Here is a 25,382-nt window from a genome sequence, read left to right as displayed (position 1 = left end):
CCTGAAAGCAGCCCTCAGCTCCTCTCCCAGACTGGCCAGGCACCCCAGTGGGGACCCCCACCCTGATCCAGGACACCCTTCAGGGCAAACCAGCTGGCCCCCAGGCCTCTATCCTATATAGTAAAAGGGTAATATGCCTCCCAGCACCGGGATCAGCGGAGCCCGCGAGCCCTCCTGGCACCGGATCAGCGTGACGGGGGCAGCGCCCAAACCCCCTGATCGCCCTGCGACTCTGTGTGTGACAGGGTGCGGCATCCCAACCTGCCCCCGCCCCCACAGGCCCTGCTCTGTGTGTGACAGGGTAGAGCCATAACCTCCCCATAGGCCCTGCCCTGAGTGTGACAGTGGCGGCGCCCCAACCCCCTGATCGGCCCTGCTCTGTGGGTGATAGAGGGCAGCGCCCCAACCCCCCCCCTCCCCCCCGACAGGCCCTGCTCTGTGTGTGATGGGGTAGAGCCATAACCTTCCCATTGGCCCTGCCCTGAGTGTGACAGTGGCAGCGCCCCAACCCTGATCGGCCCTGCACTGTGGGTGATAGAGGGAGGTGCCCCAACCCTCTGATCCACCCTGCTCTGTGTGTGACAGGGGGTGGTGCCCTAACTCCCCTACCGGCCCTACTCTGTGAGTGACAGGGGGGAGCGCCCCAACCCCCTGATCGGCCCTGCTCTGTGAGTGACAGGGGGCAGCGCCCCAACCCCCTGATGGGCCCTGCTCTGTGCATGACAGGGGGGAGCTCCCCAACCCCCTGATTGGCCCTGCTCTGTGCGTGACAGGGGGTGGCGCTGCAACCTCCCCATCGACCCTGCCTTGAGTGTGACAGGGGGCGGTGCCCCAACCCCCCAATCGGCCCCACCCTGAGCGTGACTGAGGGTGGCATCGCAACCTCCCAATCCGCCCTGCTCTGTGCATGACAGGGGGCGGCGCCCCAACTCCCCAATCAGCCCTTGCTCTGAGCCCGACCAGGGTCTGCACCTAGGGACTGGGCCCTGCCCCTCTGCCACCCAGGAGCATGTTCTAAGCCAGCAGGTCTTTTTTTTCCTGGGGGTTCCCAGTCTGCGAGAGGGCACAGGCGGGGCTGAGGGACCCCCCACCCCCGAGTGCACAAATTTTTGTGCCTTGGGCCTCTAGTCCTATATAATAAAAGGCTAATATGCAAATCAACCAAATGGCAGAATGATCGGTCGCTATGATGCACACTGACCACCAGGGGACAGACACTCTGTGTAGGAGCAGGTAGTCAGTGTGCTCCCACAGGGAAAGTGGGAAAGTGCCGCTCAGCCAGAAGCTGGGCTCACGGCTGGCGAGCGCAGCGGGGTGGCAGGGAGCCTCTCCCACCTCCACAGCAGTGCTAAGGGTGTCTGACTGATGGTCCGGACATCCCCCGAGGGCTCCTGGACTGCGAGAGGGTGCAGGCCGGGCTGAGGGACACCCCCACCCCCACCCCAAGTGCACGAATTTCGTGCACCGGGCTTCTAGTGTAATAATAATGTATGTTAAATGTATTCATAGCTTAATCTCAAAGATAATGTTAAACCAAAAAGCAAGTTGCAAAATAACTTTGATAGGATATTATGAATTGTTTAGGAATACAAACACATACCATAAAATATATATGGAGATTATGAGGATGAAAAAAATGGATGCTATCAGGGGCTTAACTGAATTGGTCAAGATTATTTCTTAAAGTGGGAAATAAGAACATGAGAATCCAATATATTATTCTTTATACTTTTCTACATGTCTGAAATATTTCCTAATACTTTTGAAACAAGTGAATGGCCTAAAGTGAGCAAAAGATTCAAAGATAAGAATTTACATTTTCCAAAAGAACTATCATATGACCCATCAATTCCTTTTCTAGGTATTTATCTGAAGAATATAAAAACACTAATTTAAAAAGATATATGCACCCCTATATTATTGCAGCATTATTTACAGTAGCCTAGGTATGAAATAACCTAAGTATCCATCAATGAATGAATGAACTCAGCCATGAAAAAGATGAACTACTGCCATTTGTGACAACATGGATGGCCCTTGAGGATATTATGCTAAGTAAGACAGACTGAAAAGGACAAAAACCATATGATTTCACTCATATATGAAATACAAAAAAGAAACAAACTAGCAAACAAAATAAACTCACAGATACAGTCAAAAGATGGGCAGTTATCAGAGGGAAAGGCGAATAGGAGGAGGGCAAACATGGGTAAAGGGGGTCAGATGTAAGGTGACAGATGGAAACCAGGCTTTTGGTAGTGAACACACTACAATGCACACAGATGTCCAACTGCGATGTTGTACACCTGCAGCTTATATGTTATTAACCAATGTTACCTCAATTAATAAAAACACAGTTTCTATACAGTCAATATAGTAGTATATTGGTTTCTCATAAAAGAACCAAAATTAAAAATAGCTTAGATGATTAGTAGGGAGGATACACACTGCATTAGATTCATTCTAAAATGCCAGAATAGCAGTATATGTACTTGGCATTTGGGTAGTTCCTCACATCTATTTAGCAATCAGAAGGTATAAGAATACAATATGGACAAATCAACCACATTTTCTTAAACTGATTGACCTAGAAACTTATTTTTGACACAAAATCATTCGTAAGCCTTAGCATTTTCCTCCTGACATTGTCACAATCTTTGCCTAAGAACCCCAAATTAATACTAGTTTCAAGAATTAAGAATTTTCATAAATCACTAAAAAAAAAATTACATAAAAATAAAATACCAAAAATCCACCAATAGAACAATTACAGGGTTACATTTTAGTTTATTTTTTGATGCTTTAAAAACATTATACAGTTTAAGGCATAAGAGAGAGGATCTGGTAGTACCTATACCTGTCGCGTCTTCCATCTCGGGCACTGCTGTGACTGTAACTCGTGCACAGTTTACTGAAGGAAACTAGTTTCAGGTCAAGTTCATTTTCCAGCTGTCGAGCCTGTTTCCTGAGATCTTTAACAAAATTATAAAAGCAAATGATTCAGACACAAAAAATTCATCAGTAGACATAAAATTCACAAAGCTATTCTGAAGAAAACAAACTATGAAAATGATCATATATTGATTTAGGTTCAATTTTTTAAAAAGTTTTAAATGGAAGAAACCAAAGATGTACCCAGCAAAGCAAACCGTCACTTATTTTAAATAAACTTCAGGTGGGGCAAAAAGGCAGGGGGGAGACGCAAATTTTCGGCTTTATCCAAAAGACAACTAGACAACAAAGGTTGTTCTAAATCCCTGAAATTATTTATATAGCAACAAATAAATTTTGTTAAGTTAGGGGAAAACAAAAGAAATCACGAAGAAACTGACTGCGGTTTATTAATTTACCATTTAACTTTATAAAAAAGAAACCATCACTGTTTTTGACAGAGATTTTCCTATTTCTTTATATCCCAAAACTTTATTAGGCTCATGAAATTCTTAATAGTAGAATGACTTAAGCGATTGAGCATGAAGAACAAAATAATCGTTGACAAAGATGTAAACAGGTGTCTTTCAATAAGCTTACCCAAATTTGGAGAGGCTGAAATTAACCATGACAATGTGCTACTAACAAGGTCAAGTGTAAGCACAACCAAACTAACAGCGTAGGTTTTAATACAACAGAAACAAGCGAGCAAGCAGAGACGTTGGTTTGGCATCCAAGTGGCTGAGTGAGAGAAGCGGCAGCCCCAACACCCCCATGCAGTTGTAAGGAATCTCATTCATGGTGAAGAGGAGGTCAACGTGAACGGGCTGGAAGGTGGGAAGAATCCTGTAAGGACCTCCTCTTTCAGGACAGAGCAATACAAAATATTATTTCAATACACTCATCAGCAACCAGAAGTAGGGAGCAGCGTAAAGCGGTGGAGCGTGTTCCCCCAGAAACCGAGTCTCAGAGCCTCCGCTCAGCCTCAAGTTCTGCGGTGTATTGACGATCTACTGAACCTGCGAGCCCCAGCTTTTCCTTTTCCACACCCCGATCTCCAGGGGTTCCCTGTGCACTAGAAATCCTGTATCTAAAGCGCCTGGCGCAGAGCCGGTTGTCCACAACAAGCTGCTACAATGAGGACAGCACAGCGCTTCCAAAACCTGCAGCCCGGCGACGAGTATTCAGGATCCCACAGCCACTGCTGCAGAAATCAAAACTACCTCCGAGCCAGGACACACGTGCCGCACAGTCACTTTGAATACGGTTTAAACGACCAGCCCGCCCTCTGTCGCCGGTCACTGCCTTCTCCAGCAGAGAACAGCAAGGAGAGGCATTCTCATCGCACGACAGGCAAGTACGCATGGACTTAACTCAGAATTAAGCATCTGAGCCCCGGAGGCTGACAGTGACCATCCTGCTGCTGGTGGTGGCTTCCAGAGGCTTCAGGGGGTAGCAACAGGGAATAGTTCAAAAGGGAAAAAGAATATAATTCAGAGAGCAGTCTCTAGGCTGCAGTAAAGCAAACACTTGAAAGAGAAAAGCGAGCCTTCTCTGCCCGCGCTGCCATCGCGGCCCAGGACATGACTTTCACACGGGTCCTCTTTCAGGAATCAAAGAAACGCGCTCGTCAAATCGCAAGATGATTTTGTGTTTTGTTCTGTTTTGCTGGTAGAAAAGGCATCACAAATGCAATCATTACAATTCACGCTGGTTCTCTCAACTTTCTCTGATTAACGAAACGGATCTCGGGAGCGGACGGGTCAGGCTATTTCCTCCGCCAGCAAACGGACCCGACCTCCCAGGCCCGGCCCGCGGCAGCCGAGGGCGCTCAGCAGCGGACACTCCGCTCACACAACCGCCCCTCGATGGCCCGGCCGACGAGCTCCTTCCTCCTTTCTCCTTTCCCTCCCAACTGTCCACGGCGCCGGCTCCTGCGGGCTCCCGGCCTCGGGATATCCTCGCCCAACACTCGTTCCCTCCCCGACCTCAGAGCTTACACGAAAGCCCCTTCGTCCGGGCTCCGCGACGCTCTCGGCCTGGCTCTCCTCCGGCTACCCAGACCCGGCTTCCTCTCCATCCCCGCTCAGCCCTCCGGGTCCGACCCCCGCCCCAGGCCCCGCCGCCTCTCGGGTCAGCCCCCTGCCCCAGCCGGTTCCTTCTCCGAGGCCCCGAGGCCCCGAGGCTCCCACTGGACGCCCTGCCCGCCCCCGCTCGGTCACACGGAGGCCAGGCCCTTTCCTCTGCTGCCGCCCCCAACACCCGTCCTCTCTCAGCCCCTCCGCCCCCAAGCGAGTCCCAGCCGGAGGCCTCGCCCTTACCTTCCCAGTAATTGCTGGTTCCTGCCGCCATCTTTGTTGTCCGACGTCAGTCGGGAGACGAGAGTCCAGGCGCTGCGGGCCAGAGAGTCGCCTCCGCGCCTTCTTCCGCCCTGGCGCCAGGGCCGATGGGATACGTGAGCCTCCAGAGACACCGCCACCTGGTGGTCGATTGATCGCTTGACACCCCTCGAGGCGCGCGACTGAAAATCTCATGCTTGGCGCCGGACACGCCTGCTTTTCTGATGCTCCTATCCGTTCTCTGCGCTGCAAGGTTGCATCATCGCATCATCGCATCATCGCCCTCTGCTCGGTTCATCCCCTCTCTCAGCAGGACCTACGTGTCTGAGAGGAAAGTCATCCTCAGCCCCAGCTCCCTGTTTGCCTCACCTGCTCGCAGTGCACCTCTTCAGCTGGCCTCTCTCCCTTCTCAGAGCCAGAGGCCCTTTTCTTCCCAAGCCCAACCGACCTCTTCATCCTACCTGCGCCCCGTGCTCCGTCATCCCGGACCTCTGACCTTCGTGCCCTTCTGCGCGGTCGCCTTCTCCTCTGTCTGCAGTAGCTCCAGTCCCAGCCCTCTTCCTTCCAGCCACCGAATCTAGACCGTGTGCTAACTGCTTCCATTGGTCATCCTGACCCCCCAAGCTGTTAGCTGCTGTCCAAACCCGCCCTTTATAGAGACATAAACAGTCTACTTCTGTCCACATTTTACCAGCTCCAGCGAAATGTAGGAACCTTACGTGCGGTAAAGGTATTTAAATTACACTTGTCCCTTTACCTGCTCCCATCTATACTTGCCTTTAACATTTCCTCTACATTCATTGAGAACTACATCAGACGTTATAATTTTTGTTCCAACTGTCAGACATAATTTTAAAAATATATATATATTTATTATTGATTTCAGAGAGGGAGAGGGAGAGAGAGATAGAAACACCCCGAGCCCGCAACCCGGGCATGTGCCCTGACCAGAACTGAACCGTGACCTCCTGGTTCATAGGTCGAAGCTCAACCACTGAGCCATGCCGGCCGGGCCAACTTAATTTATAGAATTCAAAAGAAGAAAGAAAGTGTTCCGTGTTTACCCAGATTTTACCCTTTCTGTTTTTCTTTCTTCCTTCCTGATGGTCCAAGATTTCTTCTTTTATAATTTTCTTTCTGCTTCAAGAATGTTCTTTAGCCATCTTTTTTCTTCTTTTTTTTCCTTTAGCCATCTTTGAAAGAGTAGGCCAGCTGGAGACAAATTCTATTAGTTTTTCTTCATCTGAGAATGTCTTGATTTCCCCTCCATTGCTGAAAGATGCCGTTGCCAGAAATAGAATCTGGGGCTGACAATTTCTTCTTTCAGCACTTGATAAAAGTGACAATTCCTCCTGGCGTCCACAGTTTCTGGTGAGAAATTGGCTGTTTTAGATGTTTTTCTACTATAGGTAAGGCATCTTTCCTTTTTCACTGCTTTCAAAAATTTTGTTGTTAATCCTCACCCAACCAGGTTTTTCCATTGATTTTTTAGAAGGACGGAGGGAGATGGAGAGAGAGGGAAGGAGAGAAACATCAATGTGAGAGAGACACATCGATTGGTTGCCTTCTGCACACACCCTGACTAGGGGTGGGGATCAAACCTGCAACCCAGGTGTGTGCCCTCAATGGGGAATCACACCCAAGACTCTCTGGTTCACAGGCCAATGCTCTGACCATTGAGCACACCAGCCAGGGCTGCTTTCCAAACATTTTATTTTTGACATAAAAAGAGCTGGCAGACAGCTCTGATGGGAGAGGGAGTGTAATGAGGAGGCTGTGGAAGGATTGAGCAAAAAGCAAATAGAACTCATGGACAACAGTGTGGTGATTGTGGGGTGGGAGAGTTGATGGGGGGAGGTGGAAGAGGGCATAGAGGGCATAAATGATGATGGCAAAAAGTTAAATTTTTTTAAAAGTTTACCAATCCCCATATCAGGTTTGGGGTTGAATATAATGAGGAAAGTCATTAAAGTCATTTAAAATATTTATAAATCTAAAATATTATGGAATGTTATTTCCTTCTGAAATAGATACTTTTATTCTACTAAAAATATTGCTAAAACACATATGGCAATAAAGGTTGGTTTCCATCCTTTGGGGGGAAAACTTACTTTTCTTTAGTTTTCAGAAGGTTGACTGTGATGTGTCTTAGTGTAGATTTCTTTGGTTTTATCCTGCTTGGAGTTTGCTCAGCTTTTTGAATCTTAGATTTATGTTTTGCCAAATTTGGGGACATTTCAGCTGTTATTTCTTCTAATACTTATTCTGCCCCATATTCTTTCCTCTCTTCTCCTGGAACTCCAATGTCATGAATGCTAGGTCTTTTGTTAAAGTCTTACATATCTCTGAGGGTCTACTAATTTTTTTCTATTTTCTGTTCATATTGGATCATTTGTACTGTTTTGTCCTCATGCTCACTGACAGGGATGCCTTTTCTCTGTCCCCTCTATTCTGCTATTGAGCCTATTCACTGAGTTTTTTAAATTATTGTATTTTTCAGCCCTGGTCTGTTTGGCTCAGTGGATAGAGCGTCAGCCTGCGGACTGAAGGGTCCCAGGTTTGATTCCGGTCACATGCCCGGGTGCAGACTCAATCCCCAGTAGGGGGCGTGCAGGAGGCAGCTGATCAATGATTCTCTCTCTCCCTCTCCTTTCCTCTGAAATCAATAAAAATATTTTAAAAATTATTGTATTTTTCAGATCTAAAATTAATTTCCATTTGGTTCCTCATTATATCTTCTGTTTCTTTGCTGAGACTATCATTTTTTCCTAAGTTTATTTGTAATTGCTCCTTAAAATATTATTAGATCCTTGTCAGATAATTCCAACAGCTGTGGCATCATGATGTTGGCATCCATTGATTGTCTTTTTTCATTCACATGGAAATTTTCTGGGCTCTTGGTATAATGAGTGATTTTAACAATTGTATCCTAGATACTTCAGGTATTATAAGACTCTGCATCTTATTTAGATCTCCATTTAAGCAGAACTTCTATGACAGCGTGCTCGCAGGGGAGGTGGAGGACTTCCTTGTTCCTGCCAGGGGGAGTGGACGTTCAGGCTTTCCTTTGGCCTCTTGATACCTTGTTCCTGCTCCCCACGTGGCCTCCACCGCCACCTCATGGCGGCCTCATTACCGCAGTGCATGGCGGAAGTCCTGGCTCCTCTCTGGGCCTTCTTTGACACCACCCAGAAGGTGGGGAGGAGTGCATTCAGGACAGCCAGGTGAGCATGGAGTGTAGGCTTCCCACGCAGCCTTTGCTGGCAGTGGGTAGAGACAGGACTCCGTTTTTTTCTGAGCATTTGGCTGGAGTAGTGCAATTATTGTCTAAAACTACTCTGTCTTGGTAGGCTGCCTCTTTCCTGGTTTTATGGCCAAAGACGTCTTTTCTTTGGGCTTTCCCCCTTCCTATACCCTTTGACATTTCAGGGTTGCCAGTTTCTCTAGTAACCATTGTGGGATATGAGGCAACACCCATTATGGGATCTATAAGGCAAAAAGATAACCAGGGAACTCACCACTGTGTTGTTTCTTGGATCCTGAGGTCCCTATCCTGCCTTCTTCTTCCACCATTCTGAGATTTAGTATTTGTTTTATATATAATGCATGAGGGTTTTTTGTTGTGTGTGTGAGTGTGTGTGTGTGTTTTCTGTGCTTAGTGGAAGAGAAATACATCTACTCCATCTTGTCCAGAATCAAAAGCCTCCATTTTTAAATAGATTTTATTTGCTAAAATTCTTTGTCTTCTTTCTTGTATTCATCACCATTATTTTAAAGTTTCTAACTGAAATGAAAAAATCTAACTCCCATGGGACTATTCCTATTTTTTTTCTTGATCTTTCATTATTTGCTATTGTCTTTTGATAATAAAAGTAACTTTTGATTGGATGCTGTATATTGTAGGTTAGAATGTGTACCAATCACTTGAGGCTCAAATGACATCTTTTTCCTCCAGAGACAGTTCACTGCTACTTCTTGCAGAAGGTAGGGGCACATCAGCTCACAGTAAGGGGTGGGACCAAGTCCAAGTGGAAATGTATCTCTGTACCAATTGGTCTGTTTCTGATGAGTCCTTACTTCCAATGTACAGCCACTTACATGTCTTATCTGAGAGTCTGTTGACCAGTGGCCTCTTCCGTGGTAGGTGCTGAACTTGTATTTCCCCCGACCCACTGATACCGCCTACAGCTTCTCCTCATGCTCTCTGCCTCTCGCCTAGCCTCTCTGCTGTTAAGTGTCTCTCTTAGTCACCACCTAACCATCAGCAAATGCCTCCAGGTGGAAACTTTTACTGTTATATTCACCCCTGAACTCCCTTTGCATCTAGACCCCATCAATCCTTGTTACCCTAGTACCTCTCCAGTCCTTCAAACAGCTTAGAAAAAAAAATGTTGCCCAGTCGGCATCTCGGCAGTCTTCTCACCCTCCTGTCCTCAAACTTCTCCCAGGCTGACCTCTAATCTGGAACACCTTTCTACTCCAGTTCTTGCCTGCCTTGTTTACATTTGTTTACACAGTCATAGGAAATAGGATTCCATCTAAATCCAGCCAAAATGCCAAAGAAATAACATGCTTTCTTTTAACATTCTACTGATTAACGTAAGGTGGAAGTTATACTATTAAAGTTAAACTTGGGCTTTATATGCTGATTTGATTGCTTTTAAATTGTGGTTAGTAAATGACTGTATTTATCTGAGGTATGCAATAACTACCATGGAATCACTGGCATTCTAACTGCAAGTGAGAATAAGAGATGAAGATCTACACGATGGCGTGTATTCATAACTGAGTAGTGTATTAGCATTGAGCATTCATGTTTGCTGAAAACAATCAGCGTCTAGAAATCTGGAAAACGGAACATAATCAGATTACTGTTCATGATACAAATCAAAAGGGTCTTGATTCAGTTATGAGAAAACTCCTGACAAAAATTCAGGAAAATGTTTCAAACATTGGGGAACAAAGAAACACCATCACTGTTCAGACTTCTTGCAGCAGTAAGACTGTTTGCACTGAATAAGCATACATACAATCTGATTTTATTTATAAACAAACTAGAGGCCCAGTGCATGTGCACTGGAGGATAGGGTACTCTCAGACCAGCCTGCACCCTCTTGCAGTCCGGGAGCCCTCTGGGGATGTCCGACTGACGGCTTAGGCTCCCACCACCGCTGCTGCACTCGCCAGCTGTGAGCCTGGCTTCTGGCTGAGTGGTGCTCCCCGGGGGAGCGCATTGACCACCAGGGGGCAGCTCCTGCATTGAGCGTCTGCCCCTTGGTGGTCAGTGCGCATCATAATGACTGGTCGTTCCGCTGTTCAATTTGCATATTAGCCTTTTATTATCTCTCTATATAAAAGCCTAAGCGACCATCGCAACCAAAACAACCAAATGGACAACCAAACAGGTTGCATGGGGCGACCAGGCTGGCAGGGGGGTTAGTGAGGGATGACCAAAGAACTGAACAGCAGGCTGTGTGAGGCAACCAGGCCGGCAGGGGGTCAGTTAGGGGTGACCAGGCCAGCAGGGGGGCAGTTAGGGGTGACCAGGCCAGCACACAGGGAAGTGAGGGGCAATCAGGCCAGCAGGGGGTGGGGTGGCAGTTAGGGGCAACCAGGCAGGCAGGCAGGCAGGTGAGCGATTAGGAGCCAGTGGTCCTGGATTGGGGAGGGTGCAGGCTGGGTTGAGGGTACCCCGCCCCCCCTCCCCCTGTGCACAAATTTCGTGCACCGGGCCTCTAGTATAGGATATAAAACATTTGGCACAAATTTTTAAACTTTACTGTCATGCTATAGACAATTTATGGAATCACACAATGGAGACTTTCAGGTTTTTTTCTTTTTTTAGTATTCATGTCTAGGGATTTCTTCTAAATTAAGAAAGACTACCTGGCCCTAACGGGTTTGGCTCAGTGGACAGAGCATCGGCCTGCGGACTGAAAGGTCTCAAGTTCGATTCCGGTCAAGGGCATGTACCTTGGTTTCAGGCACATCCCCAGTAGAGGGTGTGCAGGAGGCAGCTGATAGATGTTTCTCTCTCATCGATGTTTCTAACTCTCTATCCCTCTTCCTTCCTCTCTGTAAAAAATCAATAAAATATATATATTTTAAAAAGGATTACTTGTTACACATATCTTTGTTCATATATTTGATAGAATAACTTTCTCTCAAAGGGATCAGCAACAGCAAATGATGCTGGTTACCACAGTCATTCAATTCTGAGTAAAATATTATGTTAAGCCCTTTGCTAACATTATTTCACCTAGTTCTCATTACAATCCTTAACCGGTACAGAGATTGAGACTCAGAGATGGTTAAGAAATTTTTACAAAACAAAGTCTCAAGAGAGCAAGTAGCAGAGCCATGAATCAATCATAGATTGGCTCAGCTCCAAAGTCCATGCTCAAATCGCTACGCTCTCCTTCTTCTAGAGCAGACTCCTTTGTAGAGAACCACTCGCTACAGAAATATAGCTTATTTCCTTTTCTATTTCTCTGGTCTGGACTATGATTGTCAGCAGAGCCCGTGTTTCTTCTATAACTTTGCGTCCCCAATTCTTATTAGAGCAGCAGTACAACATATTATTGCAAAATGAATTCATCGCCACTATGCAGAGAAAAGCCAGGGCAAATTATTTTAACGGAGCTCATCTGTAAAAAGGATCACATTTTTAACAAACAAGTTTAAAATGGGTACATGAACTTTTCGATGGCCAGTTTTGTGGTGTTCATTGTGATGACTGAGCTGAGTTACAAACAGAAGGGAGAAATGTGGCTACTATATGATGTAATTATTTCAAAAAGATAGTTTTCTTCTGAGTCAATTTGAGACGGACACACTCTCCAGGTAACTCCCCTGTATTTCTGGCCTGGCACTATTTTCCCCCTAGTATAGGTAGAAAAACTATGTATAAACTTTCAAACTGAAACATTAACTCTTTCTGGTCTATTGCTTTTGAGAAGAGATCATGAGACAAAACACAAAGACAAACATCATAAAATAACTTTTATACAGGATTAGATCTGTTTACATATAAAAAACAGAAAGGACCGCATTACAGTTAGATTTCACATAAATTACACAGATTGACTTTTTAAAACTACCATCCAACTTTGTTTAAAGTCCCTTTTAAAATTTTTGAAGGCACAGTGCATGAAATAAACAAAGACTGAAGCACTTGAGAGGGATGAGTGTTAGGCACCTCATATAAATAGCAATAGATTTTTTCTGGAGCTGGGGAATGTCACTGAAAGAAATGGAGAGGTGAAAAACTGATTTTTAATCTAAACATAAAAAAATACCATGTCATACCTCCATAAAATTTGCAGCATGGCCAGCACAGAATGCAGTTTGTATATTTACGTTATGCCATTTATAAAAATAATCATACTTATTACATAATTTATGTCCAATGGACTCAAAATGGTAGCCTACTTTCAAATGTCATAATATATTCTGTCAAATCAAAAATCAAACTAGGACGATATTCTGAAAGTCAAGTGGAGTCTTAATTATTGCTAAAACACAGAAGAAATGGACGTTGGGGGCTATTTCTTCATAAATTATAAATCTAAGTTCAGTTGACATTAGTCAAGGACCCTAATCACCACCCCCTCCCCAAGAATCTGCTTTAATTGAAACAAATCAGAAACCCAGAGAGTTATCAAAAAGTTGCTAGATAGAAAAATCATTGAACATCAAACACAGTGGAACATTTTTATAACAATAAAATTGCTTGTTAAAAACAATTCCACCAGAGAACCATAACATAGGGCACTAGGTATAGCATTCACAGCCAAGAAGCTTTTAATATAGCAGGGACAAAACCTGGGACAAGTGTGTTTCTGACAAGAAGATAAAACTACTGCTAAGAATAAATGAAAATGGAAAAATAGCTCACGGCTCCTGAGTAACCTAGTGTTAGCTCAGAAACAAAATAAGCTCAGGCATAAGCACTACCTTTTATTTATTTGTCAACTCATAATTAGTTTTAAGGTCAATATTCATTAATTTGGCAAATCCCAGTCAGGTGAGTTACCAAAGGTAAACCAGTCAGTCACACTGGGCCAACTATACACTGGGTTTCCTTTCTGGAGGATGACAAAGTCGCAAAGCAAATTCCCTCCACTGAGAATTGCAAGCATTCCTCAACTGGATGGGATCCCGATCACTATCCAACTGTTCACCAAAACACATCAAAACCAAAGGTCTTTCCTCCTGAAATTAACTTAAGTTCATCTTAATGAACTGCATAATCAATACATTTACACAGGCAGACACTTTGAACATTACCTACTCAATCACTTTGTTTTTATTAAGGAGTTGGGAGGGGAAAAGGTTTACAAACTGATCATCAGGGGGAAAAGCCTTGTGAGTAAAGAAAGGCACAACTCAGACTCGGTCAAATATCATAATACTTACTTGCCTCCATGACTCCAAGGAAACAGGAAGTCTAGGAGAAACACTGAAAAATGCATTCCCTATCCCATATGGCTTCAATGCCTTATGCAATTAATGTGGTCTAATATCAGATTAGATCCACAAATAAAAGACAAAACAGGGCAGAGAACACAGTCTTAGTAGTCATGGTCCTGTACATTCATGTTAATAGGTCATAGAGGCTGAGAGGCCTTGCTTTCCAGAATAATGCATTATTTAGAAGTTCATTCAAGATTAAAGATTCATAGCAGAATTTGGCTTTCTTTTCAGGGAAAAATATGAAAATAAATACTTGTATGTTAATTTCTAAAAAAAAATTTACACGTTTAAAAGGCATGGACTCCAGCCACTGTAATGTACAGTTAAAGACATGTTTAATTCAGGAGAGAAATGAATTTAAAAGGTATCCTTGAATGAAGACCTAATTAAGTAAAGGCTATCACAATGACTTTAATTTCTTCCTGAAATGTCTCAAGCAGAGCCGGCCACTCATAGGCCCTTTGTTGGCATTCTGAGTTTTAAAAATTCTTAAAAATCAAGCTGAAAAGAGCAATACCACTACATCATCCTCTTAAGGAAAATGTAAAGTTATTATGAGAAGAAATTAAATCATATACATTTCATTAAATATTAACATCCCACAAACACTGTTCTATGTATGTGGCAAGGGCTCACAATTTAGAGTTGTTAATAATAGGATTAATACCAGAATGGCTTAACCTGGAACAACCCAAATTTAGCACAGATACTCATTAATAAGTGTCATGACTTCATTATTTCTGCTGAACCAAATCTTTTGTTTTTTATAAAGCCATTTTGGGTGCATTCCTCACAAAACTTTGTTGAATAACTTAGGGGGTGATAAACCACTCCACATGAAGGCTTTGAGATGACTGATACATTAATGGATACGGAACACAATTTAAAAAGATGAGAGCAAGTTTTTAGATCCCCTGATTTGGTACAAATTCAGCAGTAACATGGCCATTAAAACATTCAAACCATTAGATCATTGGTAAGATTCACACTTAAAAAAAGCATCATTTCTACTGAATAGCATGATATTACAGACACAATAAAATGCAACTCTTTCAGGTCTTTGCAATAACCCAACTGCAGTGAAGATGATACTTTTTCACCACAGTGTTACATCACACAGCAGTTCATAGCTTTTGTTTTTTTAATGGAGAGAGCCATATTTAAATGCTTTCAACTGAACTTTTAACAAAATTGGTTAACAAAAAAAGACTGTCAAATGAAGCATTAGGACAAAGAACCCAATCACTTGCAGAGATCTATATGAATTAGACTGGCCAAGCTATTTCAATAACAGTATTATAGGGCGTAGGTTTGGGCTGGAGCAAGTGTAGATATTTTGTATTCAAATGTAGGTTAAGAATGTGCCAAGTAGGTTTCTTCCACACTTCCAGACATTTTCAGTAGAATTCAGATCTTGTAGATTGCTGGGTAATCTGAAAACCGTAAATGTACAACACAGAAAAAGGTTCAAATTTAGGGAATCTTAACGAATTAGGCATTCCTAGAATAACTAGTATTTCACAGATAAAAGCAGCAGCACCTATGGGTTTTTACCAAGTTAAAAGATAGGCAACATGAGTTTTAGCTTTTGCTAGATCTCCCTCTTAGCTCCACTCAAATGGACATTTAGATCTTTTACAACAAAGTCAGCAAATTCTCCCTTAAAATGGGTATCTTTAAAACTTTGCTAAACCTTACATGAGAGGTAGTGAAATCCTGCCAAGAGCACAGGCCACTAATTCTGATCTAGCCTTGGAACAGGTAGAAAGCAAATGCGGAAGTCCGTTTATTCCTTTCCTAATGTTACATGTTTAAAAATCAACTCAGCCTCCACTAAACCTGAATAAGAGTAACTCCAGCTATTTAATAACTAGAGAAAAGTACTCCTCAGAAGGTTGAGAAAACCTTGAGTTTTAAAGCTTTATGTCAGATTCTGACTGCTGTCCCTGCCTTAATATTTCTGGATTCTTTTGGCCATTTAAAAAATAAAGGAAAAAAGCTAAAGCCACTAGGAAACACCTGATGTGCAAAATACAACATCCACTAGTTGGCTTTATGCAGTTATAACATAAGCTCCAAACAGCTCATCTTAAATTAAAAAGAATAATAAAGTGGCTGTCCCATGTCTGCTGCATAAATAGAAAGCAGATTTTTTTTTTTTTAAGAAAAGGTAAGAGTACTTTAAGGAAGTTCAAAACTGCCAGCCAAATTCACAGAGAATACAACTTTAGCAAGTTAACTTCCCAAAGCTCTTTGAAGAAGCAAGATAGTCTCTCTTCTTAATGCAGTGTCTCCCAAAAGGAACTGTGATTTTGCTTGGTTCTTAGTCTGGGAGATATGCAAGGTGTGTGTTTCAATGTTTACTAGAATATAATGTTTCCTCTTCAGTGTCCGTTTCATCCTGAAACTCATGGCTTAAGAGGGACTTCTTGGAGCCGGTTGACATCAAGCGAATTTCATCTTCATACTCATCGTGATGCTGCCTGAGCCGATGGAAGCCGTCCTTGTGTCTGTTAGACTTGATTGAGCAGATGCACCAAATAATGCAAGCTGTTAGGACCAATGCCGACATGGTGGCACCTGTCAAACAAAGCACCACATGAATGGTGTTCTACTTTAAAGATATAAATAAACTAGAGGCCCAGTGCAGGAATTCGTGCACAGGTGGGGTCTGGCGAGCCTGGCCCCAATCAGGGTGGATCAGGGCTGGGCCTGTCAGGGCCTAATTAGGGCCGGGCTGGCTGGTGGCGGGCCCTGCTTCCAATTGGGGTTGGGAGGCCAAGTGAGGGTGGGGTCAGCCATGGGGAGGGGCTGCGGGCGGTGGGCAGGCCGACTCTGGCCCTGATCGGGGTGAGGGGGCTGATCTGGGTGGGGTTCAAGTGGGGAAGGAGCTGTAGGCAATCAGGGTGGTGGGAGACCATCGGGGCAGGCTAACCAGGGGAAGGGGCTGCAGGAGGTCGCCGGCTGGACCCACTCCTATGGGGTGGGGAGGGGGGTGATCAGGGGCAGGGCTGGCCAGGGGGGGAGGGGCGAGGGACGCATTTGGCTGGCCGGCCCCTCCCTTGATCTGGGTGGGAGAGTCCGGTCGTGGGGGAGGGACTGCAGGAGGTTGGCTTGCTGGCCCCACCCCCTGATCAGGCTGCTTTGCTGGCCACAGTGGGCGTCATAGAGACTGGTTGTTTCAGTGTTATGGTCACTGGCTTTTTATATATATAGATAGCTACTTATGACGATACTTTTAATAATATTCCATTCATATATTTTATTTTTATTTCATGTACTTAAAAACAATCTTTTAATATTACATGAAGTAGTTTATCTATAGTATGCAAAATGAGAAAAACACAGATAGCAAAAATACTAAAAACCCAAACCCCAAAGTCCACATCTCCACATTTCCATTATCTCAAGGTCATTTTAACAACTGTAGTGCATATTTTTCCAGATTTTTCTTCATGCATGTGTATGTATATACATTTTCCTTTCACCACAATGAAATCAAACTGCCCACTATTCTGCAACTTATCAAAGGCTTCTTTTCCTTTCCAGTAAATTTTCATTTCATTAAAACCCCTCATTTATTTAAAAGATTTGTACATAAGGTTATCAGAATAAGAGTCTTAATGACAGGAAATAATAGTAAAATCATAATTTAAATTAAGTTCATAACAGCAAATGGGTGGTAGAACCAGATTTAAATCGTGGCTGAATCGTCATTCCTGTGTTTCTAACCACTAAGTGATCCATGGTTTATCTGGTTCAAGCTGAGATGTCTCTACTTTAAGCACTCCACAACAGGCCCTATGATCTGATCATGTTTCCAATACACCACTCTCCTTCAACTAGGGATCTTTCCCCCATACACCCTGTAATAAAACTTGGTTAGTACTAGCTGGTTTGGCTCAGTGGATAGAGCATGGGCCTGTGGACTGAAGGGTCCCGGCTTCTATTCCAGTCAAGGTCACATGCCTGGGTTGTGGACTTGATTCCCAGTAGGGGGCATGCAGAAGGCAGCCAATCATGATTCTCTCTCATTATTGATGTTTCTATCTCTCTCTCCCTCTCCCTTCCTCTTTGAAATCAGTAAAAATATATATTTTAAAAAAACTTGATTATTTTGCATTAAATCCAAGTTGCACTTAGAAATGAACCAAGGCTCTTTGTGTCAAAAAGATATACCACATATCTTTTACCACATACTGTTTTCTTTCTAACCTTTCAGTAATTAAGCAATGGCACACATTAATCCTGGAGAAAACAAATATTTCCTCCTTCCAAGATCATGGAAAAACAGTAATAACATAAGTCATAGTTAAAGGGGCTTATGATCTTAATATAAAGCAAATCATTCATTGAGTCAACAACTCTTCATTAAGACCCTTGGAGAGACTGACTATCTGTAATAATAAAAGCATAATATGCCAATTAGACCAGACATCATTCCGGACGACCTTCCATATGAAGCCGGGGCTGTGAGGGAAGCCCGGGTCCCAGGTGCCAGAGGGAAGCCTGTGCCGGCAGCAGGGGGAAGGAAGGTCTACTCTTGCATGAATTTCATGCACCGGGCCTCTAGTAGACAAATAAGTGACTAACTATATATAATATAAAAGCCTAAGTGACCGAACTACAGGTCAACTGGTCGCTATGATGCGCACTGACCACCAGGGGACAAACACTCAATGCACAGGTTTGGGCTCCCTCCTGTCTGGATTGGGCCTGCAGGGATTGGGCTCCCTTTTGTCTGGATCAGGCTTGTGGGGATCAGGGATCGGGTCTGCGGGGATCAGGCTCCCTCCTATCTGGATCAGGCCTTCGGGGATTAGGCCAAAACTGGCTATCTGACATCCCCAAGGGTCCCAGATTGCGAGAGGGTGCAGGCCAGGCCGAAGGGTACCCACTGGTGCACGAATCCGTGTACCAGACCTCTAGTATAATATAATGTCAGATAGTGGTAAGTGCTGTAATAGAAGCACGTGGGTTGGAGATAGTAGCAGGGGTACTATTTTAGCCAGGGTGATCAGGGAAGGCCTCTGTGGAAGTGACATTTGAGTACAGACCTGAAAATGTGAGGAAGCAAGCCATGAAAAAACATGGGAGAACCGTGTTCCAGAAAATTCATGTTAGAAAAGGAGATATTAGAAGAAAAGTGATTAGCTTCAGGTGATTACAGAGGTGATCAATTTTTAAAATGTCAGGACTATTGTTAACTACAACTGCCAAAAATTTACATTTCTTTACCTGATACAGTTACCACAAGCTCCCTTGGCAAACCAAATATCCGGTTATCTGTGTCGAAGACTATGACCACAGAACTAGCTGCATCATGATGCACAAAGACCTGGAAAGATAAGGTACAAGAATTAGGAAAAGGTTTACTTCAGGTATATTGTATCCCTGCTGTATCCCTAGGGACATTACAGCAAACCAACAAAATGATTCATTGTCATCTAACGTATGCAAATGCTATAAAAATTTCCCCTTTGTTGCTAAAAGATAGAAAGATAGCAAGATATCAGAATCAAGAGTTGGTCACACTTTTATTTCTTTATTCCTCACGTGCTTCTAGAAAGAGTTTCAAAATAAAATAGAAGTACTATTAAGAATAAGAATTTACATGATACTACTCAATCTGAGTCTCTTACCTGCGAATGCTGTTGCTGATACCCTTCTGCGATGGCGTTGATGTTATGGACACCTGGGGCTAACAGGACATGGAAGTAGCCGCCCTCTTTTGTGTGTACCTTGATTCCTTCATTGAGTACAATGACTGCATTAGAGACTGGTTTTCCAGTCTTGTCTTTGACAAATCCATGAACTCCCTTGTGAACCTGAAAGATATTTAAAATATAAATTTATGTTTCCATCATGCCAGATGGTCTAGAGGCAATAGTTTGAGGCATGACAAAAACAACAAACAAAACAACAAAATCCCTCATAAGACTGGTTTATTTGTTCTTCCCCACTGACTCTGACCTTGTTTGCTACTCATTCACTGCTTCAGAGGCAAAGAGATAGATAAAGGAAAAGGGAACGTTAGTAGAGTCAAAGCTGAAAGCGTCAGAACACAGATCTTCTGATGACTTTAATGATTTACTACTTTCCGCCACAGTACACTGTGTGATATTCAAATGAACGAAACTGCAACATCTCACAGGGTTAAGTTACTTAAATCACAGCAGATTCCAAATATGTGAACTCATGTACCTATTCCGGCAATATAAATTGAACCACATTCTCCTTTCTATATACATTTAAAATAAATAATATAAACTCTGGTAAAAGATTAAGAAAATGTTTTGATAAAGCTTTTCATTGAACATATTCCTGGGAGTTTGCTTCTAGTTAAAAGGGGAAGACTCACCTCCACCAACATGCTAAGAAGAGATTTTTTATTTTCTGCCCACAAGGAAGGGAGCTGTGCTGCGCTAGGAAAGTAGCAGCAGCTTGTGTACACTGTGATTTCCGGGCAGTGGCCATAGGTGACACTATAATCCTGGAATATAAAATTCAAAAGTAAATGTAAGAAAAGTAATAAAAGTAAGAATGAAGCCTTGTAATGCAACAAATAGAATAAATGGAATAAAAAGAAAACTCAGGTGATGTAAGCAAAGAATCTGTAAGTATTTTATAGCAAATATAAATAAATCACTCAGTATCATAATCAGTCACAAACATGGCTGCTGCTAAGAGGGCCACTGAGACCCGGGACTATGTCTAATTCATTTTTGTGTCTCCAGTGCTTCCCAGTTTCTGGCAATAGGTGCACCATGGTTTGTGGAATAAATGAATGAATAAGTACATGCAATAGGCTAGCTTCCCTCTAAACCCTAGAACTTCACTGCTGTTCTTGGACTCTAGAGGTAGAAGCACTAACACTTGTCCTCTGATACTTTCAACCTGCAGCCTCAAGCCACTGCTTACAATAAAGCAATTAATCTGCTTGTGTGGACACGTTCCAAAACCTAACTTACCACCTTTCCCCCAGACCTGTTCCTTTTTGTAATTCATTTAATGGTATTAACTCATTTTCTCACATAGACATGAAATCTCGTCTTTGACTTCAATGTCTTGCTATCATCCATAATTTCCTAAATCCTGTCACTTCTACCCCAACAATATCTCTGAAACTTAATCCTGTGACTCCAGCCCCACTGTCACTGCCCCAATCTAGGCTTTTATTCTTACTTGTCTAAAGCTATTCTAAACCAGTCTCCCTGTACCACAATCTCTCTTCTTCCAAACTACCCCAACCCACTGCTAAGAAATTAATTTCCCCATAGAACAGTTTAGATCATGTCATTATATCTGCTTAAAACATTCAGTGGCTTCCCATTCCTTCGGAAAACAAAGCATTCAAATCCCCAAACTCTCTTTCCATTCTTGTCTTCCACTGCTCTCCATGGTACTCCACATTCTAAGTAAACTAGACTGCTATTGACCTTTGCCCATCCTGCTTCCTCGTTCTGAAATGTCTTGCTGATTCACCATCTCTGCACCCAATGCCATGTCCTCTATGAAGAGAAGGCTACATCTCTGACTAGGTGTAACCCTTTCTGTCTTTAATTTCTCATGGCACATTGAGTGTTGCTCTCTTCTAGATCAAATTGATTAATTCTGTAACATAGTTATGAATTCTGTAACATTTATGAAGTAAATTTTCTGGTTGCATATGTGAAAATAATGACTGAGCTAACAACTCCTGACTAATTTGAAGTGGATAAATTAAATTAGATGAATTAAATTAAATTAAATTAAATTAAGATGGAAGCAATTAAAATGCTGTCAGAAAGAAATTAAAGAACACCTAAGTAAATGAAAAGACATACTGTGCTCATGGATAAGAAGACAATACTGCTGAGATGTCACCCAAAGTGATCTATAAATTCAACACAACCCCTAACAAAATTCCAACAGCCTTTCTATGCAGAAAAAGAAAAGACAATATTCAAATTCAAATAAAATTATAAAGAGCCTTCAATAGTCAAAAAAATCTTGGAAAATAATAAAGTTGGAGTACTCACATTTCCCAATTTCAAAACTTACTACAAAGCTACAGTAATCAAAACAGTGATACTTGCATAAGAAGAGACATATAGACCAATGGAATAGAAGTGAGAGTCCAGAAATAAGCCCATACATCTATGGTCAATTGATTTTTGACAAGGGTGCCAAGACCATTTAATGGGGAAAGAATAGTCTTTTCAACAAATGGTGCTCAGACAACTAGATTTCCACATACAAATAAGTGAAATTGAACTCCTACTTCATATCATACACAAAAACCAACTCCCCCTGGTGTGCCTCAGCAGTTAGAGCGTTGGCCCTCGAACCGAAGGGCCGTGGGTCTGATTCCCAGTCAAGGACATGTACCTGGGTTGCAGGTTCGATCCCGGCCCCAGTTGGGACACGTGCAGGAGGTGACCAATCGATGTGTGTCTCTCACATCAATGTTTCTCTCTCTCCTCTGTCTCTCTCCCTCTCCCTCCCTCCTTTCCACTCTCTCTGAAAAGCAATGGAACAAATACCCTTGGGTGAGGATTAACAACAAAACACACACATACTAAAAAGCACCACCAACTCAACTCAAATATAAAAGCTAAATCCATAAAACTCATTAGAAGAAAGCACAGGGGTAAATTTTCATGACCTTAGATTTTGCAATGAATTCTTAGATATAACAACAAAAGTATGAGCAACAACAAAAAATAGTTAAATATGACAATCAAATTTAAAAACTTCTGTGCATCAAAGGGCATTATCAAGAAAGTGAAACAACATCCTACAAATGGGACAAACTATTGACAAATCAAACATCTGATAAGGGTTTAATATACTAAGTATATAAAGAATTCTTAAAATTCAACAACAAAAAGACAAACCAATTTTAAAATGGGCAATAGACTTGAATAGACTCTCCAAAGAAGATATGCATATGGCTAATAAGCACATGAAAAGAAGCTCAACATCATAAGTCATCTCAGAAAAGCAAATCAAAATTATAATGAGGTACTACTTCACACTTACTAGAATAGCTGTAATTTTAAAAATGGAAAATAAAAAGTATTGGCAAGGATGTGAATAAATTGGAACCCTTCTACATTGCAGATAGGAATGTAAAACTGACTGATTTGAAACACAGTTTGGTAGTTCTTCAAAAAGTTAAACTTAGAATCCGAACACTAATTCCACTTCCAGGTATATACCCAAAAGAATTAAAAACATGGGTTCAAACAGATACTTGCACACAAATGTCCGTTACACATTATTCTCAAGAGCCAAAAGGTGGAACAACTCAAGTATCCATCAACAGATGAACTGATAAATTGTGCTATGTACATACAATAGAACATTATTCAGCTATAAAAAGAATGGAGTACTAACACATACTATAAAATAAACATTATGTTAAGTGAAAAAAGCTAGACATGAAAGGACAAATATTATGTGATTCCACTTCCATAAAATATCTAGACTAGGCACACACATAGAGATAGAAAGTAGATTAGAAGTTAACAGGGGCTGGGTTGAACAAGGAGCTGTTGTTTAGTGGGTGTGGAGTTTCTGTTTGGGGTAATGGAAAAGTTGTGGAAATAAATCGTTTGGACTGATGGTTGCACAACATTGTAAATGTAATTAATGTCACTAAATTGTACAATTAAAAATTATAAAAATGGCAAAAAAACCACACACAAATGCTGTCATAGATTAAATTGAAGGTTATGATGTCAAGAAACCCATGAAGCAGATGTCATTCATTTTGCTTATACCAGAACAGTCCATGGATAATATTTATAATTCCATTCTTACTGTATTCTAGAAAGCATACCTTCATGCTGCCCAGGTGGCTGTGCCATTCTGCTCCACGCATTATTCCTCCTGGAATATTCTCATCTATAAAAGCATTAAGAGATGTAGGATCAACAAAACCATAAGGCAAGACTCCTTCCCTTGCCCAAAGCAGCAACGACAATAACAAGGGGTAGCGAAATACCTACCTGACTTATTTGGGCAACTTGGCTGACCCAAGTGCATTGATGGATGATTATTTGCATAAAGCGATGCCAAATGCTTCAGAGTCTCTTTGTTTTCCACTACAAAGGAAAAATTCAGAAGTCAGTGGAGAAGTCCAAAAGGGTTTTCTCCAAGTTCAACTTCATGGATACAGGTCGTCTTTCTCTCTTCCTTGCACTCCACTGAAGTTTATTGAGGAGTTATTAGAATTAATCATGTGGTTCTATTTAACCCAGAATAATCTGACTAAAAAGGCACACATCTTCCTTACATCGAAAGGTATTAATGGTTAGTTCAGCAAACAGGCTATACTACCAAAATAATGGCATGTTTGGTATGTTTTACTACATTTTCAGGCAACTGTGACCTAATAATACTATTTCCTTATAAGCTGCATTGAAAATGACACAAACTATCTCCATAGACAATGGTCCCAAAGAAGCCATTGTTTAACATACCATAAGATACAACTAGTCAATCAAGGTTTAAAGCAGGGAAGGACAATTCTGTATTATTAATATTTGGTTAAATATGAGTTTCTTGAGGCAGGCATTGTGTCTTACTCACTTTTATATTCCCAATGTTACAGACATAATAAGTGCTCAATACATGCTTGTGGACTAAATTGAACAGATGTGACAAGATGGCTACACTCAACAAAGCTAGGCCATCATTAAATCTGACCTCTTTCTTACAAGGAACTGTTTAACTGTTGATAGGTATACAATCATATCAGGCTGGTTATTTGCTCAGGGAGTGTGCTCAAATGCTCACCATTCCAAAAAAAAGTTAGAAGGGACATTACTTAGAATTTCCTATCGAAGTTCAAACACTATATATATGAAGTGACATTCTACATACCTGTTTGTACTGGCTTATCATATGGGTATGTGACCAGCACTGAACCGCCATCTAAGGCTACAGAAAGACTAAAGTCCTGTTTTTGAATCAAATTTTCAATGATGGCTTTAGTCTCAGGCTGGGAAGCATTACCTAAAAAAGTAAAAGGTAAAATATCAAATAAGTTTTAAAAGTTTAGTATGAGTAGTTAAGAAAGTATTCCCTACTCGAACACAATCAGAAGGCTAACGTAAAATCTGTAGTAAATACTTTTTTACTCCATAAGCCACTATTTCAAGCAAGAAGGATACATTATAAAAGGTAGGTTATTTTGAGTTTATATACTGCAAGATAATTGTGTAAAGATTAATGACTCTAAGCAAGTTTAAGAAAATTCTTACTGAAAACAAAAAGGTAAGAACATATATCCTTCCTTAAAAAATAACGTAGGAAGGCCCTGGCCGGGTGGTTCAGTTGGGTTGGAGCGTTGTCCTGTGCACCAAAAGCTGGTAGGTTTGACTCCTGGTTGGGGCGCATACAGGAGGCAATCAACCGATGTTTCTCTCTCACATCAAGTGCGCTCTCTCTCTTTCTCTTTCTTCTTTCCTCTCTCTCTAAAATCAATAAAAGCATATCCTTGGATGAGGATTAAAAGTAAATGTATAAATGAATGAATAAATAAATAATCTAGGGAATATATAACCTATCTTTGAAGGAAAATAAGATTTTCAGAAAGCAGGGTGTTTTTGCAGCATTGTTTACACAGTCAAAGGATTAAAACGAAAC

At 42.1% G+C, this 25,382-nt stretch overlaps 2 protein-coding genes across 5 annotated transcripts in view; both read right to left on the bottom strand.

The window, feature by feature from the left end:
- Positions 1 to 5,474, bottom strand: part of GOSR1 (golgi SNAP receptor complex member 1) — a 37,964-nt gene extending 32,490 nt beyond the window's left edge. Inside the window, exons 1-2 of one of the 4 annotated variants that reach the window (XM_023759487.1) lie at positions 5,253 to 5,474; positions 2,852 to 2,972 (exon numbers count right to left, since the gene is read on the bottom strand). In XM_023759487.1, coding sequence (XP_023615255.1) covers positions 2,852 to 2,972; positions 5,253 to 5,283 — 152 coding nt within the window. In that variant the 5' untranslated portion in view covers positions 5,284 to 5,474. The remainder of the gene's footprint in view (positions 1 to 2,851; positions 2,973 to 5,252) is intronic. The other 3 variants (XM_023759488.1, XM_006095557.3, XM_006095558.3) reach the window with 3 other exon arrangements.
- Positions 5,475 to 12,255: 6,781 nt separating this feature from the next.
- Positions 12,256 to 25,382, bottom strand: part of CPD (carboxypeptidase D) — a 57,043-nt gene continuing 43,916 nt past the window's right edge. The window contains 7 exon segments of the mRNA XM_023759494.1: positions 12,256 to 16,325; positions 18,984 to 19,083; positions 19,388 to 19,573; positions 20,107 to 20,238; positions 23,572 to 23,636; positions 23,741 to 23,836; positions 24,618 to 24,749. Coding sequence (XP_023615262.1) covers positions 16,099 to 16,325; positions 18,984 to 19,083; positions 19,388 to 19,573; positions 20,107 to 20,238; positions 23,572 to 23,636; positions 23,741 to 23,836; positions 24,618 to 24,749 — 938 coding nt within the window. The 3' untranslated portion in view covers positions 12,256 to 16,098.

The sequence above is a fragment of the Myotis lucifugus genome, unplaced genomic scaffold (assembly GCF_000147115.1).
Source record: "Myotis lucifugus unplaced genomic scaffold, Myoluc2.0 scaffold_157, whole genome shotgun sequence".
Classification (NCBI taxonomy): Eukaryota; Metazoa; Chordata; class Mammalia; order Chiroptera; family Vespertilionidae; genus Myotis; species Myotis lucifugus.
Note: the sequence above shows the minus strand (reverse complement) of the source record. Positions and strands in the feature narration are given on the sequence as shown.